This window comes from Aureobasidium melanogenum (assembly GCF_000721775.1).
Source record: "Aureobasidium melanogenum CBS 110374 unplaced genomic scaffold scaffold_2, whole genome shotgun sequence".
Taxonomy (NCBI): Eukaryota; Fungi; Ascomycota; class Dothideomycetes; order Dothideales; family Saccotheciaceae; genus Aureobasidium; species Aureobasidium melanogenum.
Genome location: NW_024470054.1, coordinates 1,236,456 through 1,250,178, shown reverse-complemented (window position 1 = coordinate 1,250,178; position 13,723 = coordinate 1,236,456). Strand labels below are relative to the sequence as shown.

General features: G+C 50.3%; 6 protein-coding genes across 6 annotated transcripts; 2 read left to right on the top strand and 4 right to left on the bottom strand.

The window, feature by feature from the left end:
- Positions 1–286: 286 nt before the first annotated feature.
- Positions 287–1,462, top strand: M437DRAFT_39705 (uncharacterized protein; the record flags this gene model as incomplete). Its single annotated transcript, XM_041020060.1, has 1 exon — positions 287–1,462. One exon carries the CDS (start codon positions 287–289, stop codon positions 1,460–1,462), a length of 1,176 nt encoding a protein of 391 aa, XP_040883718.1.
- Positions 1,463–2,909: 1,447 nt separating this feature from the next.
- On the bottom strand, positions 2,910–3,320 carry M437DRAFT_62873 (uncharacterized protein; the record flags this gene model as incomplete). The annotated part of the gene is made up of 1 exon (XM_041024164.1): positions 2,910–3,320. One exon carries the CDS (start codon positions 3,318–3,320, stop codon positions 2,910–2,912), a length of 411 nt encoding a protein of 136 aa, XP_040883717.1.
- A 578-nt stretch (positions 3,321–3,898) lies between these two features.
- On the bottom strand, positions 3,899–4,909 carry M437DRAFT_62872 (uncharacterized protein; the record flags this gene model as incomplete). Its single annotated transcript, XM_041024163.1, has 1 exon — positions 3,899–4,909. The coding sequence occupies one exon, from the start codon at positions 4,907–4,909 to the stop codon at positions 3,899–3,901; it is 1,011 nt and encodes a 336-aa protein (XP_040883716.1).
- Positions 4,910–5,944: 1,035 nt separating this feature from the next.
- M437DRAFT_72237 (uncharacterized protein) lies at positions 5,945–7,420 on the bottom strand (the record flags this gene model as incomplete). The annotated part of the gene is made up of 1 exon (XM_041025821.1): positions 5,945–7,420. One exon carries the CDS (start codon positions 7,418–7,420, stop codon positions 5,945–5,947), a length of 1,476 nt encoding a protein of 491 aa, XP_040883715.1.
- Positions 7,421–7,801: 381 nt separating this feature from the next.
- Positions 7,802–8,905, top strand: M437DRAFT_62870 (UFD1-domain-containing protein; the record flags this gene model as incomplete). The annotated part of the gene is made up of 2 exons (XM_041024162.1): positions 7,802–7,804; positions 7,853–8,905. 2 exons carry the CDS (start codon positions 7,802–7,804, stop codon positions 8,903–8,905), a joined length of 1,056 nt encoding a protein of 351 aa, XP_040883714.1.
- Positions 8,906–9,796: 891 nt separating this feature from the next.
- Positions 9,797–12,166, bottom strand: M437DRAFT_81170 (uncharacterized protein; the record flags this gene model as incomplete). Its single annotated transcript, XM_041027504.1, has 2 exons — positions 9,797–11,621; positions 11,679–12,166. The coding sequence occupies 2 exons, from the start codon at positions 12,164–12,166 to the stop codon at positions 9,797–9,799; spliced, it is 2,313 nt and encodes a 770-aa protein (XP_040883713.1).
- Between the last annotated feature and the right edge of the window lie 1,557 nt (positions 12,167–13,723).

The following is a 13,723-nucleotide window of genomic DNA, read 5'->3' as shown; positions in this document are numbered from 1 at the left end:
GATTGGTGCGATTAGCCACGCTGGGCGCCATCGACACAACGACGGCCTTCACGTGCGTGCCCATTGCGCCCGCGCCCAACTCATTCATTCTCATTCTCCTTGTCCCAGCAACTTCCAGAAAGACTCCTACTACACGCCTGCCGCCCGCCTTCTGTCGTCTCTAGACTTCCGATCACTCGCACTCCGGCACTCATTGGCATCTCGCACGACATCATCCTCCTCGGGCTTACGCGCCGTTCATATCTCCCTATTCGACCAAGTTGCAATCTCGCCTTGCCGACTGGCCATGTCTACAGTAATCGCTGCCCCCTTCCAACAACCTTCGACCTTTGGTTCCCAATATCACAACATGTCAAGCAGCCCTACACAACCTACCGCTCAGCGCAACAACAGACCGCCGCGTACCCGCAACGTCAACATCCACAATGACGCTCAGAACACCCAATCCGACTCGGGGCTTCCCTCGCAAGCTACCACTCCTAGGCCGAAGAAGAACAGACCAAGACAGAACGACAACCGCGCTGCTTCCAACAGTGATGTCCCCAAGTCCACAAACCACAGGTCCAAGCCCTCTCACAAATCTCCCACCGCTACTCCTGCGAAACCCGCTGCTTATGCTGGTCCTACCTTCCACGCTTCTCCTGCCGCCTCAAATCTGCCAATGCCCAAGTTTGCTTCCAAGTCAGTACCACCTGTCACAACAAGCAATTCTCTGCAAGCCAAACTCGATGCCGAATCCACAAAGCTCAATGCTCCTTCGCCGTCATTCGACAACGCTGCCCCACAACCTCTGGCAAGGGAAAGATCCCCACTCGACATTTTCTTCAATGCCGACAGGCAGGAGCGAGCCGTCAAGAGTTCGCCTTTGGCTCAGAGACGTGCAACGCCGCCGGAAGCAAAGGGCATGTTTAACCTAGACATTGACTCTTCTAGCAGCCCTGCTCCCAATCGTAATCAGGCCGAACTCGACAGGCAGGCTTATACCCAATCGCTGAAGAACTTCTTGAACTTGCAGCCCTCCACCACTTCCCCTGCTCAACCCCGTGCTCAGCCGGACCCTGCTTTCCAGACACCCCAACAGCAGCGCACTCTTGACGCTGACCCTTCTTTGCACTACGGAAATCGCAGTCTGACACCGCTTTTCCATGCTGCTCGCACCCCTTCTTCGCCTCAGACCAACATGAACCTTACTCCCAAGCGCGAGCCTTCTGGTCATGCGCAGCAGCCTTTTGATCCCCGTGCCTACCTCGAGTCTCAGTCACCGTTCATCTCGCGTCCATACAGTTCTACAGCTTCGCCTCAGCAGCATCATTATCAGCCTCAGCCTTATCATAGCCCTGCGCAGTATACTGGCCCTCACCGACCTCAGCCACCTCCTCCCCAACGTCCAGTCGAACCTGGTCATTCACCTGATGTTAAGGGTATGGAGGCCAAGCTCAAGGGCATGCTCAAACTTACCTAATTTTCTCCCTCTGGATTCTCATTTGCCTGGCGTGGTCAAGCTTTTGCAACCTTCGAGCGGCGCTTTTCTGCTCTCTACTTCTCCCTGTCCACTTGTCGATTAGTAGTCGAGTGGTTCTACCTGGCATTTACAACTTCTGGTCTGGTCACATCGAGACTTTCGGTTATATTCGGTCTTGTCTTTTCCGCTAGCCACTGGTTTCATTGACGTCTGGCACGTTGGCATTCATGTTCTCCCGGATGTCTTGCAGCAGATGGTAGCATTGGCATGGGACTAAGAGCGCATGGAGTTTTCGCATTCGTCTTTCTACGGGCAACGAATCTTCAGGTACTTTGGCAATTTTTGGAATATTTTGGCGTTTTTCTATATCGTTTCTGCTTTTTCTTGTTCTTTGTTCGCTTTGCTTCCTCTGGCTCTTCGCTTTACGAACGGGAAGGAGTTGCATTTCTGGGGCATCTGCGGCGTTTTATGGGAAGGAAACAAGGGAACAGACAAGGAACCCAGATCAGGAGGCAGGCGCGATCTATCCGATTCTTACGTTTTTTGGTAGGTTGTGCGACGATACCCCTCTTGCTGCTCTTTGCTTTGCGTTTTTGTGTTTTTCCTTCTCTCTGCCGTTCCTTTGAGATCTATTAGTCTTTTCTTTCTTGGTTTGATCAGAAAAAACAACAAAAAAATCATACTTTTCCTGAGAGCTCTTGAAGATGTTGGTCTTTTGGATCAGCTTGAGCTCTTGGTTTAACATTTCTTTGCTTTCCTTTTGCATACGATTTTGTTCATGTTTGCAGCATCTTCGGGTTGATGTTCAATATACATCCTTTCAATAGTAGCCGCAAAGCTCATGTCGCTGGCAATGTATACAGTTGTGCACAGTAGGTAAGTGTCAGTTAGCCGACTGCATAGGGACGCAACATCGGTCAGACAAGAAACTTCTTTGATCAGACGTAAGAAGCCGAGCACGTTCAACCCAAAGGTAGATCACAACATTACTTCACCTAATCTTTCATTCCAATTATACCAACATACCACTCGTCCCTCCAGTCCTCCAAACCCCTCGCGTACAGCGATACTCGGAACTAAAAGCGACACTGGATAGCAAATATTATGGACGAAAAATGGTTCAAACCTGCGACCTCCCAATTCTAACGAACGTGTTAATAACGGATGGGTGAGCAATTAAAGAGAGTGACTAAGAGTCGAGTATGCTATTACTACACCACTACGGCTGTTTTTTGTTTGTCTAACAGGTATTAAACATTGTAGCACATAAGGGTTGGTGGAAGGGGGAGGTTGGCTGTGGGAAGCGAGCTTGAATGAGGGACTTTATGTCAGGTAGCACCACCACGGTATCGTAAACCCAGAAAGAGCTTGCAGTATCTGGATTTTGATTTTTCTGAGCACAACCTCGGACATTGACGAAAGATACCAGAATCAAACATTTCTGGACCTAAGAAGCCTTCGCAACATCCGTAGCACTGGCCACTGCAGGCTCGACTGGCGGAGTAGTCTGAGTCGAATGCCTCTTAGTCCTCCTGTTGCCAATCCTACTCTCATGCGGTCTGATGCTCTGTCTCTGCTCCAAGAGACTGACAGCGCTAGGATCGGTCCTCAATCTGACATCATCGCCTGGAGCTTCTGAAGGTGTGGCAGCTGCGCCGATGACTCCAGGACAGATAATGCTGTTTGGGAGAAGGGTTGCTGCGACGAAGGCGAAGGAGGCGGAATCGAAGGCTGAGATGCGGGCGTTGCCGATCGCTGAGATGGAGGTGCCGGTAAGGTCTTGACGTTTCGAGAGGCAGGAGGCGTTGGAGAGGGAGAGGACCGAGAGGAAAGTGGTTGTGAACAGACTGAGATGCATGATAGATTAAATTTTATGTCCTTCTTGGGTCTGAAAAGCAAGGGTGAAGAACAGAAGGAAAGGAGAACAAAAGGAGGAGGGAAGGTGATATTTAAGCTAAAGTCACAAACGCGAGGTAAGTGCTACACAGACATTCTTGGAGGGTTGAGAAATCAGTCGACGTCTCAAGCGCAAGTTCGTAGTTGATCTACATGTATGGTTGAGGTAGACTTCACGTCAAGGAAGTCACGAAGCCATAAAGTTGATTCGTAAGCGGTGGTGTGAGATGTTGTGGTTGAAATTTGAGAAAGAACCACCTCTGTCGTACTTCTTTCTAGATTAATCACAAGTCTTGCGGCAGTGAGGCTTCCAAATTGGTATGTACATTCATCTTATTTCGTATTGTCCGTACAGATAGCACTATCAACATTGGCAAGACCTTTCTTGCAACAATCAACAGAGCATCAAGGATGTTTCTCGAAACAACCTCATCCTACAAAGTCAACCCCCACCTCCACATTCGAAGGTCCAATACATCACAATGAGTCCATTCTTCGGGATCAAACGACATAGTTGACGAACAATCAACAAGCCATTTCTCAACGTCTGTGTGGTGGCTGGGGTGGCTGCGAACCTCTAAATAATGCCATGCCTCCACTTCCTCCATGTACGCCTCTTCCTCGGCGTTCGCTGGGGTACAACTCACCCGTTCCTCTGGTCTGATGGTTTGTAGTGCTCATGTCTTCTGAACGTGCAGGCTCTTGTTCTTGTGCGTATGTGATTGATTGGATGAATTCTGTTCCATCTCCAACGAAGTGTCTTGTGACTGTGAATTCAAAATCACCATCTCTGTGAAATGCAGAAGTGTCAGCTGCAGATTGAGCGGAACGAGGATAGCGAGGGCGTGTAGTTGGGTGAGTGTTGCGGCGCTCTTCGTCCGAGGCACGTATATAGCGGGCACTCTGATCGCTTCCAAGCTCTGCTCTGGATACAGTCCCAGCGTTTGAGCGTCTTGGATCGTATATATCGCTTTGCCTTCTGCGGTGGCGAGACACATGGCTCTCAACCCCAGCACTGGGATGCTGTGAGGAGGAAGATACGGTGTGAACCCTATCGTTCCCATGCGGCCTATATAGCTCTCTTGCGGTGCTTGCAAGGGATGCAGGAGGAGGACCAGCAGGTACACGGCGTGCCCATTCAGAGACACGGCGCTGTACTTCGTTTGGAGATGGATCTGGGTCGCCTCTTGGCCTTGTTGACTGACTCTCTCCATATCTATATCCTGAGATATACTCATAGCCTCTCGTGTATGCAGGAGGTGGAGTGGGTAAGTATCTCTGTGGCAGACTTCCTCGTCTGTTGCGGATGGGCACATCTCCTTGAAGATAGGCGTTTTCGGACCTTCTCCGTGGTGTCTGTGTCATTCTCAGCATTTGTTGCTCTTCACAGCGTGGGCAGTCTCTGTCTTCGGCTTGGTGGAACTGTCTCATTGGATCATCCCAACCGCGACATGCGTACACAGGTCTTCGCCATTCTGCCGTCTGGCACAGCCATTGGACTCGTTCTTCATGGCCACATCTCGTGTAACTGGTTGTAAAACACCTACACATCTTTGTACCAGCAGGTCTGATCAGAAGGAAATTTGAACTTCGGTATCTTGGACGGTGACTTCGGCTTGAGTTTTTGGACTTTGCTTGGGCGATCTGAATGAATTCGAAGTTGACTTGTTGACCACGATTATGTGAAGCCGTTCAATTGGAGTTTGGTTAAACAGAGCTGAATGCTTGTCCGGATCCGTGTGCGATCGTTCTCTTTGCAGTTTTCGAAGTTCTGCTGTTGATGAATTGCTTGTCTTGCCATCGGGGAAGCTGAATCGTTATATACCACTAATCGAACACGTGTAGAAGAGAGCATGCTCAGCAAATGCGTTTTTGAACACCGCATACCCACGGACATCTCTAGCAACAGCGAAAGAAGCAAGTCAGTTTCTTTTGACATTGTTGGCAGTAGTGGTTTTTGGAGGTTCCGTTGTCAGGTGGTTGACATATTGTCTATGCCAACCACCCCTCTTGGTTTCGTGACCGGGTTGTGTGAAGTCATAACGGCGGTCTATACAGGCACAAGCTTATATCTTTGAATTCATGAGCAAGGTATCTGAGGGATGGTTGCACATGATGCGTTTCGAGATGTTTGCTAAAGGCTTTCTTCCAGGCTCTTCATTCTGCCACGTCACTTTTGCTTCGTAGTCAAGAGGTTTTTGTGCTACTTCTTGTTGTTTGGTGCAGAGCGTTCCGAGGGGAGGTTTGTTGAATGCTCCTCGATGGATAATGGGTGGAAGACATGATTAGTAGCCTCCCCGTCTAAAGTCTGTAACTTCCACCGTACTCCGACTACGACCAAGAGCACATTGTAGACTATTAAAAGGCACAATTATTCTAGGAAGCAGAGCGGGTCCACAGAGAGTCGACAATTTGTTGCCTCTCAGTGGATACCATCTCGTTTCCTATTACTACTGTGCATTTTTATAGCTATACGATTCACATGCTTAGTAAATGGTGAGGAGAGGTTTGACGTATACTCGTGCAGACATCAAGGCCGTTTCTGACTTTTCAGTGGTTTTCGGCGCGATAGGGTCGTGATTGTGACTAGTCAAAATCTGCGCTCCTCGACCAGCCATCTAGACCGACCTGTCTGAACTCCACCTCGGCCTCTTGACCAAAATATCCAGCTTCACGCCATGAGCGCATAGTGTTCTTGTCGTAAGGACCATGCGTCTGACCACCATCTCGAGCATCCGCCCAGCGGAACTCAAACATGGCGTTCTCATCTGCTGGTGTGTCTGCAACAGGATCGACCCAATCCTCGCCAGTCTCGCGCTTGTACAGACGTTGTAACAATTCGCGTTCATGGTCGTAAATGTCGGGGTTGTTGCGGCTGAACATGGCATCTGCAGCAGCGGTGATTGCTTCGACGGCAGCTACACGACGCTTCTCGGCTTCGTCCTCCTGGGCGCCTCCTTCCACATCGACATCCATGGCATCTGATTTGGCGGCCAACTTCTTTTGTTTCCACTTGGGCACTTTCTTCTGTTTTGACTTGGGAGCGGCTGCATTGAGGCGTTGTAGAGCTTCGAGAACTGATTCACCCTTGTGCAGATGTGTGATCAGAGTAGAGAGTAGATCCGAAGTCAATAGAGCGTCATCGGCAGCGGTTTGTCTCCTTCGCTCCTCCTCACGCTTCTCTTGTGCGGCTTTGGCTTTTTTCATATCCTTCTTGTTCAAGCCTTCTAGCCAACTGTCGTGAACAGCATCTGGGTCGACTGCTTTGCGAATAAAGTTTCCAGCTTCGTCGAAACGACCTTCTTCGCCTTCTTGTTGCATGTTAAAGGCATCAAGTTTGGGTGCGTGCCTCTTCTTGCTTCCAGCGCCCAGCTCCTCGGCATCCTCGTTCTCTTCGTCCAAGCGATCGCGTTCTTCGTCGCTACCGCTCTCGCTGCTGCTCTCGATACTGGCATCATCGTCGGCACGCGACTTGCCCTTGGGATCGAGAGTGAAGTCGGCGCGAACGTGGCCACCGGACTTGCTCTTATGGACTTGACCTTCAATGTCGTCCATATCCATGAAGCGCACATCTTTCTTGGCCTTCTTGCCTTCTCCTCTTAGCTCTTCATCGTCGTCGCCATCTGCTGTACCTCCTACACCTCCAGTGCCTTCGTCGACGTCGGCAAACATGTCCATCTCATCTTCGTCTTTTGACTTTCCAGATTCTTGACCGCGTTGGTTCCATCCGGCATTTTTCGCGCCTTTTGAGTCGCCGTTTCTTCCTTCCTGCTTTGCGAGTTCAGCCTTTTCGTCTGCTCTGACATCGAAGTTGTCGTCGCTGCTGTCGCTTTCGTAACCATCAAGCTTGACAGCGTTACGTTTGGTCTGCAGGCCGCCTTTGCCGATCTCATCCAGTTCCAAGATGGCATCTTCTTCGGGAGCGTCAGGAGCCAGAGTTGAAGGGTTGCGATGGTCGAAACGCGGCTTTTTGGATTCGGGAGAAATGTATCGATCAGAAGCTTCAGCGGTGCGCTTGGGTCGGACACCTCCAGCGGGGATGGTCTGGTGTCCGCCAGACATGTTGCGACCGCCCGTCATGTCGGATGAAGTTTAGTTGTTCGAAGTGTTTGATGTATGAGTCTGGAGCTGAGCACTTTGTGTTTATGTCGAATCGTGCGTCATGGGTCTGTGCTGGCCGGGCATAGCAGTATCCTATCAATCATAACATGACATTCGTCTATAAACAGGAAAGATGTTATAGCTATAGCAAGACTGTCAATGAGGCTATGAACAGACAATGCCCAGAAGAAATTGTATAAAGTGAGGTGTGGACGTGTGAGTTGGAAACAGATGGAAGTAGGGATTTCGTCATGGCGGGACTCCAGACTTTCACAAGCCAGACACCTTTGGTCTCTGTCAGTCAGTTGACAACAGCGAGACCATCACAGCCATCCACCCAACATGGTATGTTGGTTCCGGACTGTAGCAAGGATTCTGCTGACGTCGCCCTAGTATCGCAACGATCCTCTCGCCATGTACAACCAGGCCATGCTGTCGCGAGGCGGCCGCCCTCGCCGCTTCGACGAGTACTACCGATGCTACCCAGTCCTCATGAAGACGGACCGTCAAGATGTCATTCACGGCGGCAAGGTCTACCTGCCCGCCTCTGCCCTGGACAAGCTCACTCAGCTGCACATCACCTACCCCATGCTCTTCGAGCTCATCAACGGTGCCAAACAGACAAAGACGCATGCTGGTGTCCTCGAATTTACCGCTGAGGAGGGCAAGATCTACCTACCAAACTGGATTATGCGCTCGCTCCTTCTCGACCCTGGCGACCTCCTCCAGATCAAGTCCACCGACTTGCCTCCTGGTTCTTTCATCAAGTTGCAACCCCAAAGCCCGGCCTTCCTCGACATCTCCGACCCCAAGGCCGTCCTCGAAAACGTCTTCCGCAGCTACTCTTGTTTAACAAAAGGCGACATCTTCTCCTTCAGCTACGTAGACCAGATTCACGAAGTCGCCGTTCTAGAAGTAAAACCAGACAAGGACTCCCACTCCATCAGTGTCCAAGAAACAGATCTGAGCGTCGACTTTGCCACGCCCGTCGGCTATGTCGAGCCCGAGCGTAACAGCGGTACCTCGACACCTGCTCAGGTCAAGGCCATGGGCGGTCCCATGCACACCCAAGGAACCATGGCCCAAGCCATCAACTACTCCGCCATTGCCCCGACCAGCACAGACGCAGCCACAGGTCACGCAGCAGCAGCCTCGCACTTCCTCTCTCAAGGCCACCGTCTCGTCCCAAAGAAAGGCAGCAGAACCGCAACTCCCTCATCTACCGGTACATCAACACCAGCCCCTGCAGAAACCGTCGGTATTCCTGGTATGGCAAAACCTCAGCCTCGCAGAAACGGTCCTCAACCTCTACGTCTGGAACCAAACAAGCTCTTCTTCGGCTATGAGGTCAAGCCCAAGCCTGCAAAGAAGGATGAGACCAAGGAAGAACAAAAGAAGCAACACTTTTTCTCTGGTGAAGGTCAGACTCTTAGGAAGAAGAAGTGAACCTCTCTCATGACGGGACTGGACGATCGTTGTTTCCTTCAATGGCGTTTCATTTACGAGGAGTTTACGGTAGCAGCCTTCACACGCATGGCTGGGGTTCAAAGGAGGTTTTCGACTCCACTGCATTTCTGGCGTTCTCGTACTCTTTCACTATTACAACTGACCAGCTGCACAGCTGAATGCAAGCTTTTTATCCCATGATGTTACTTCCATCTAGTCACAATTACCGTTGAATGCTTCTTACCAAGGCAACGTTTGATGATGTCTAGCCAACTCGATCATGGTCAGGGTGATATCCGCGACGACCATTTTGAGCCATCAATGTTCTATTCCTATCTCGAATACGGCCATGATGATACTGTAGTCCTTCCAAGGCGTAGAAACACATTCCATTATCTTGTTGACTCATTGAAATTCTATTTCAACAACATATTTCCGCGATGTGACACAATATGGTAAACCCGCTAGAAATATGCTGGACGCCATGCCTCAACTTTCCCACTCAAAACCTGCTCGTGAACGTCAACCTGCAAACCCACCGAAGAGAAAATGAAAGACGAAGAGAACAAGCCAGAAAAACCAAGAACAAGCTCCGTAATCCCACACAGACTAGTGACACGGGAATTCTTATCACTCCAAGCTTAGATGTCATGTCTCGACAAGTATTGAGGGTAATTAGCTGAATTGCAAAGGACAGGATAATTCATCTAAGCTATTCGAGGGGAACAAGAGATGGACAAGCAAAAGGGAACGAGAAAGTATTTGTCCAGCTTGTATATTTGCTGACCGCTCTAAGCGAGTAGAGAGAAAACTAGAGAGTGCTTCCTGATGAGCTCCTGCCGAAAACGCCATAAATCTTTTCTATCAACGCCTTTCTCCATCATGCGTAACCTATTCACCGGTTTTGCGCTTCTTGCTCGGCGTCTCTTCATCATCACCTGCTGCTTTCGTTGTGTCTGGGGGACTCGTGCCTGCCGAACTAACGCTGCCAACGACCCTGCCACCTCCCTCATCAACGTTCAAGCTTCCATCGTTGACTCCTGTTCCTCCAACATCGCCAAACAAGTCATCTGTATCTGGAAGTCCATTCGCTTGAGTGTAATCCCAGTTGAAGCCAAGATCGTCATTGATACCTTGCGATGGCGCAGAGGTGGTTGGGTAGGTAGATTGTTGAGCCGCAGACGTTGTGTCCAAACCGCCAAAGTACCCATCCTCGGGCTCATTAAGATAACTACTAAGATCAAAATCGCCAGGATTGCCTATGTCTTCAAAGTTGTTGGCAGTGATACCTGGGATCGCGCCTGTCGGGGAGAGTGGTTGCAAGCGCCCTGCAAGGTCGGCAACTTTAGAGTCTTGCTCTTGTTGCAACTTGGCTAGCATATCGAGCTGCGCATTGTTCTGTCGGAGGGCTTCTAGCGATGGCATCGTTGGTGGGTCAGGCATCATAAGAGCATTGTTGGCACCAGGTTGAGCGGCCGTGGCGCCTGCTCCAGTAGCTCCCGATGCTGCTATCATCGAGAGCATATCTTCCCGTTGTTGTGGTGTCAAAGTGCTATTGCTGTTGGCAGCCTGCAAGTGATCCAGTGCACTATTGATATCATAGTTTCCAGCACCGCCGCCATTGTTGGGCGAGTTGCTCGCGTTCACATTGTGAATGAGGTTCATAACGTCGTCATGTTCTGGATATTGGTTTAGCAGATCGGGTGTAGGTGCGTCGTCCTTGATGACAGGAGTGACTGAGGGCCTTTGTGGCTGCTGCTGCTGTTGTTGCTGAGGTCGCGCTTGGGGTGGGCGTGTGCCATATTGTGTTGTGTGTTGTCCTTGTTGTGTGGGGCCAGGACTAGTAGAGGAACGAACAGAGGGAGTGGTATTTGACAAAGGCGAGGCAGAAAGATTTTGCGGCCCAGGGGCGGGTAAAAGCAAAGGTCGTTTTTGGTAGCGTTGCAGCTGTTGATTGTTTGTGTTGCTGACATTGCTCTCGTTCATGTCGCCATCGCCCATGTCGAAGACACTACCTTGTTGCTGGGCTTGCTGCGGCATGGAAGCACTGTTGAGGAAGCTGGCCAGATTAGGTGGACCTGAATGTCCATCCAGGCTGCGGTTGTAGAATGTAGCCAAGAAGGTGAGAATGGCGTTTATCGAGTTCTCGTGCCGATCATGGAGAGCCTGGAACGCAGTTGCCTGGCGATAGAATTGCTCGTTCTGTTCCTTTAATGATGTTATCATCTTGGATATAACACTCTGCTGACGTTGCAATTTCTGTAACTCGGTACGGAAGGTGCCCATGTCCTGTCGCGGGATGGTTGTCATGAGCCCTGTACCTCCGTCGCCGGTGTCAGGCGAGTTCTTATGGTCATCGTCACTGTCGCCTGTCTCACGCTTTTCTTGATCTCGTTTCCTCTTGGAGCTCGAAGATTTGGCGGCAGGTTTTTGAATCAGCCATAGCAGATCAGGTCGACCTCTCTTAAAGTATTCGTGCCAGTACACGCTGGGATCCTTGACTTTTTTCTCGGCTGCTTTCATCGAGTTGGCGTTGAGACCCACCTTCTTGTGGAAACCGTACATGTTGAGCTGGCGTACGAACGAAGCATAGTTGTTATGTTTGAAGAGTTCTGGGATCAGTGTACGTGCAAACTCATCCTCGTCGAGAACAATGAATGAGTTGCCATCATCTGACCAGCGAATCAATTCTGTATTGTTCGACGAATCCAAAAAGCTGCATGTACGTTAGTATGAGCTTTTCTCGAGTGAACATCCGAGTTGGCACACATACCTGCTCAGTTTCTGAACGAATGGCGGAATTTGTTTTCGCTTTGCTTGAGCATCCTTCTTCGCGATGGCAGCCTTCTGATCCAAGTCCTGCTCTTCTTCATGATCCATATCCTCCCATACGCGATCGGTCGGATTGGCGAAATTACTCCATTGGTTCCTTTGAGGCGTGCGAGCGACTTGCTGGTTGGTGTTCCTCCGCACAAGCTGATTTGAAGGATGGACGACAGATTGACCGTAAGCAGGCGCCTGAGTTGTCGGCACTTGCGGAGGATAAAAGTTGGCACTGGGGTTCGTGTTGTTGATCGAGTTGTCGTAGGGAGGGAAATCGGGGAAGGAAGTGTTTGTGTCGTTCGCGAGAGGGTTTCGGTATTGTGCCAGAGGGTCGTTGACGCCGAAGGATCCGTCTTGCATCTGCTGCGAGTATGGAAATGTCGCGTCTTGAGCACTGCCGTCGGCCGCGCGCTTGCGGGAACGTGCTTGGGCCTGCATCTTGTCGTTTGTTTGGCTGAGACGAGTAGTCTCTGGTAGCGGGTAGATGCTGGCTGGTTGGCCGGCGCAAAGGCTGATGAGGGAAAGTGGTAGCGATGCGATTGATATAAGGGTGGATTGCAGAAGTCTAGTCAAGCACGAATGAAATGCCTATCGTCTATGCGAACCAGTGGGCATTGTTGTATGAAGGAAAGTCTTGTGGTCAGGTCAGATCAGGCCTCAGACCAGGGCCGAATGTGAAGACGCGATGAGTCTTTCGTTCGGTCTAACAAGTTTCCGTGTCTCTCTGCGCGCGCGAAGAAAGTTGCGTATGTCTCAGTGCGCGATGTATTGTCAAAGTAGACGCTGATGTCCCAGGTAGTGTACGGTTCTATGTCGATAATGTCAAGTGCAATGGTTGAAAATCTCTTTCTCGTCGTCACTCTTTCCTTTCGGTCATGCTATGCGATTTTCAAACTTGCGGGCAGGCAGGCACGTCACACAGTCGGCAGGAGGTCCAAGCTTTCTCGATTCTCAGGCACCCAAAGACCCTCCGCTTTTCACAATTGTTGCCGAACCTCACCTTTCTCTCGATCACCAGGCTGTTGATTCATCCAATCGCCCGATTCGAGTATTCGTTTCTACCTTCTCTGTGTATGCTGTGTACATGCGACGCCGAAGCTTCTTTCACCTGACGTCTGGTGCTTTACCAGCGTCTTTCTACATGCTGTGTGCTACGACACTCGTCGTCCATTCTTCAATCCTACACATCAGATTCAAAGATACACAATGTCCAACTACTAGTCCATACATGACAGAGCCCACTCCCGACACCTGTATCGTTCGACGTGTCAACAACAGATGAGCCTGTCAAGACGCAATACACGAGTAATGCGGAAGTTGCGGCTCTTTGCCCGGCGGAAAGAATACCCGAGTGACCCTTGAAGCCTGCCATCTTTTGTCGACCTTGTCGCGGCTCTCGGCCTTGCTGTATAGACCCCCGTTGCGTTTATCGAGATATTGTATGTATCGGAAAATGGCTATCAACACTCTTTGTCAGCTCACCAAACACGTGTCTTTGCTATATCTGCCTCATCCACGTGTAAGGTGTCCACGCAAGTTTAGCAAGCTTTACTGTGTCTATATCGTGTTCCTTGGGCCTTGTAGTAACTGCTAGTAAAGAAGCAACATCCAGGATGATACCCTCACATGCATATCTCATTAACATATCACTAAGACTAACCGAAAGGCGAGAAGATGGTCGCTCGGATGAATTGAACGCTAACCGCCAAAAATATTGCACACTGCCGAGGGCTCCCTCTCACAACTCAACTATTCATACGATGCCAGTTTTTGGTGTTTTTTTTTTCTGCCTCGCCCTCGGCCACCGGCGCCATTGAGCTGGAGGCTCGACTATATATAAAGGCTCGTTACTGTACAAGGAGACTTGGTGAATTCAGCAGAGCCTGCTTAGATTTTACTTATGATCTCTTGATATACCACCACGGAGCATCACCACTTCCCCTAGCCCACAGTCATGGCCCCATATACAATAATTCCGCTCCGATCATCTTCAAC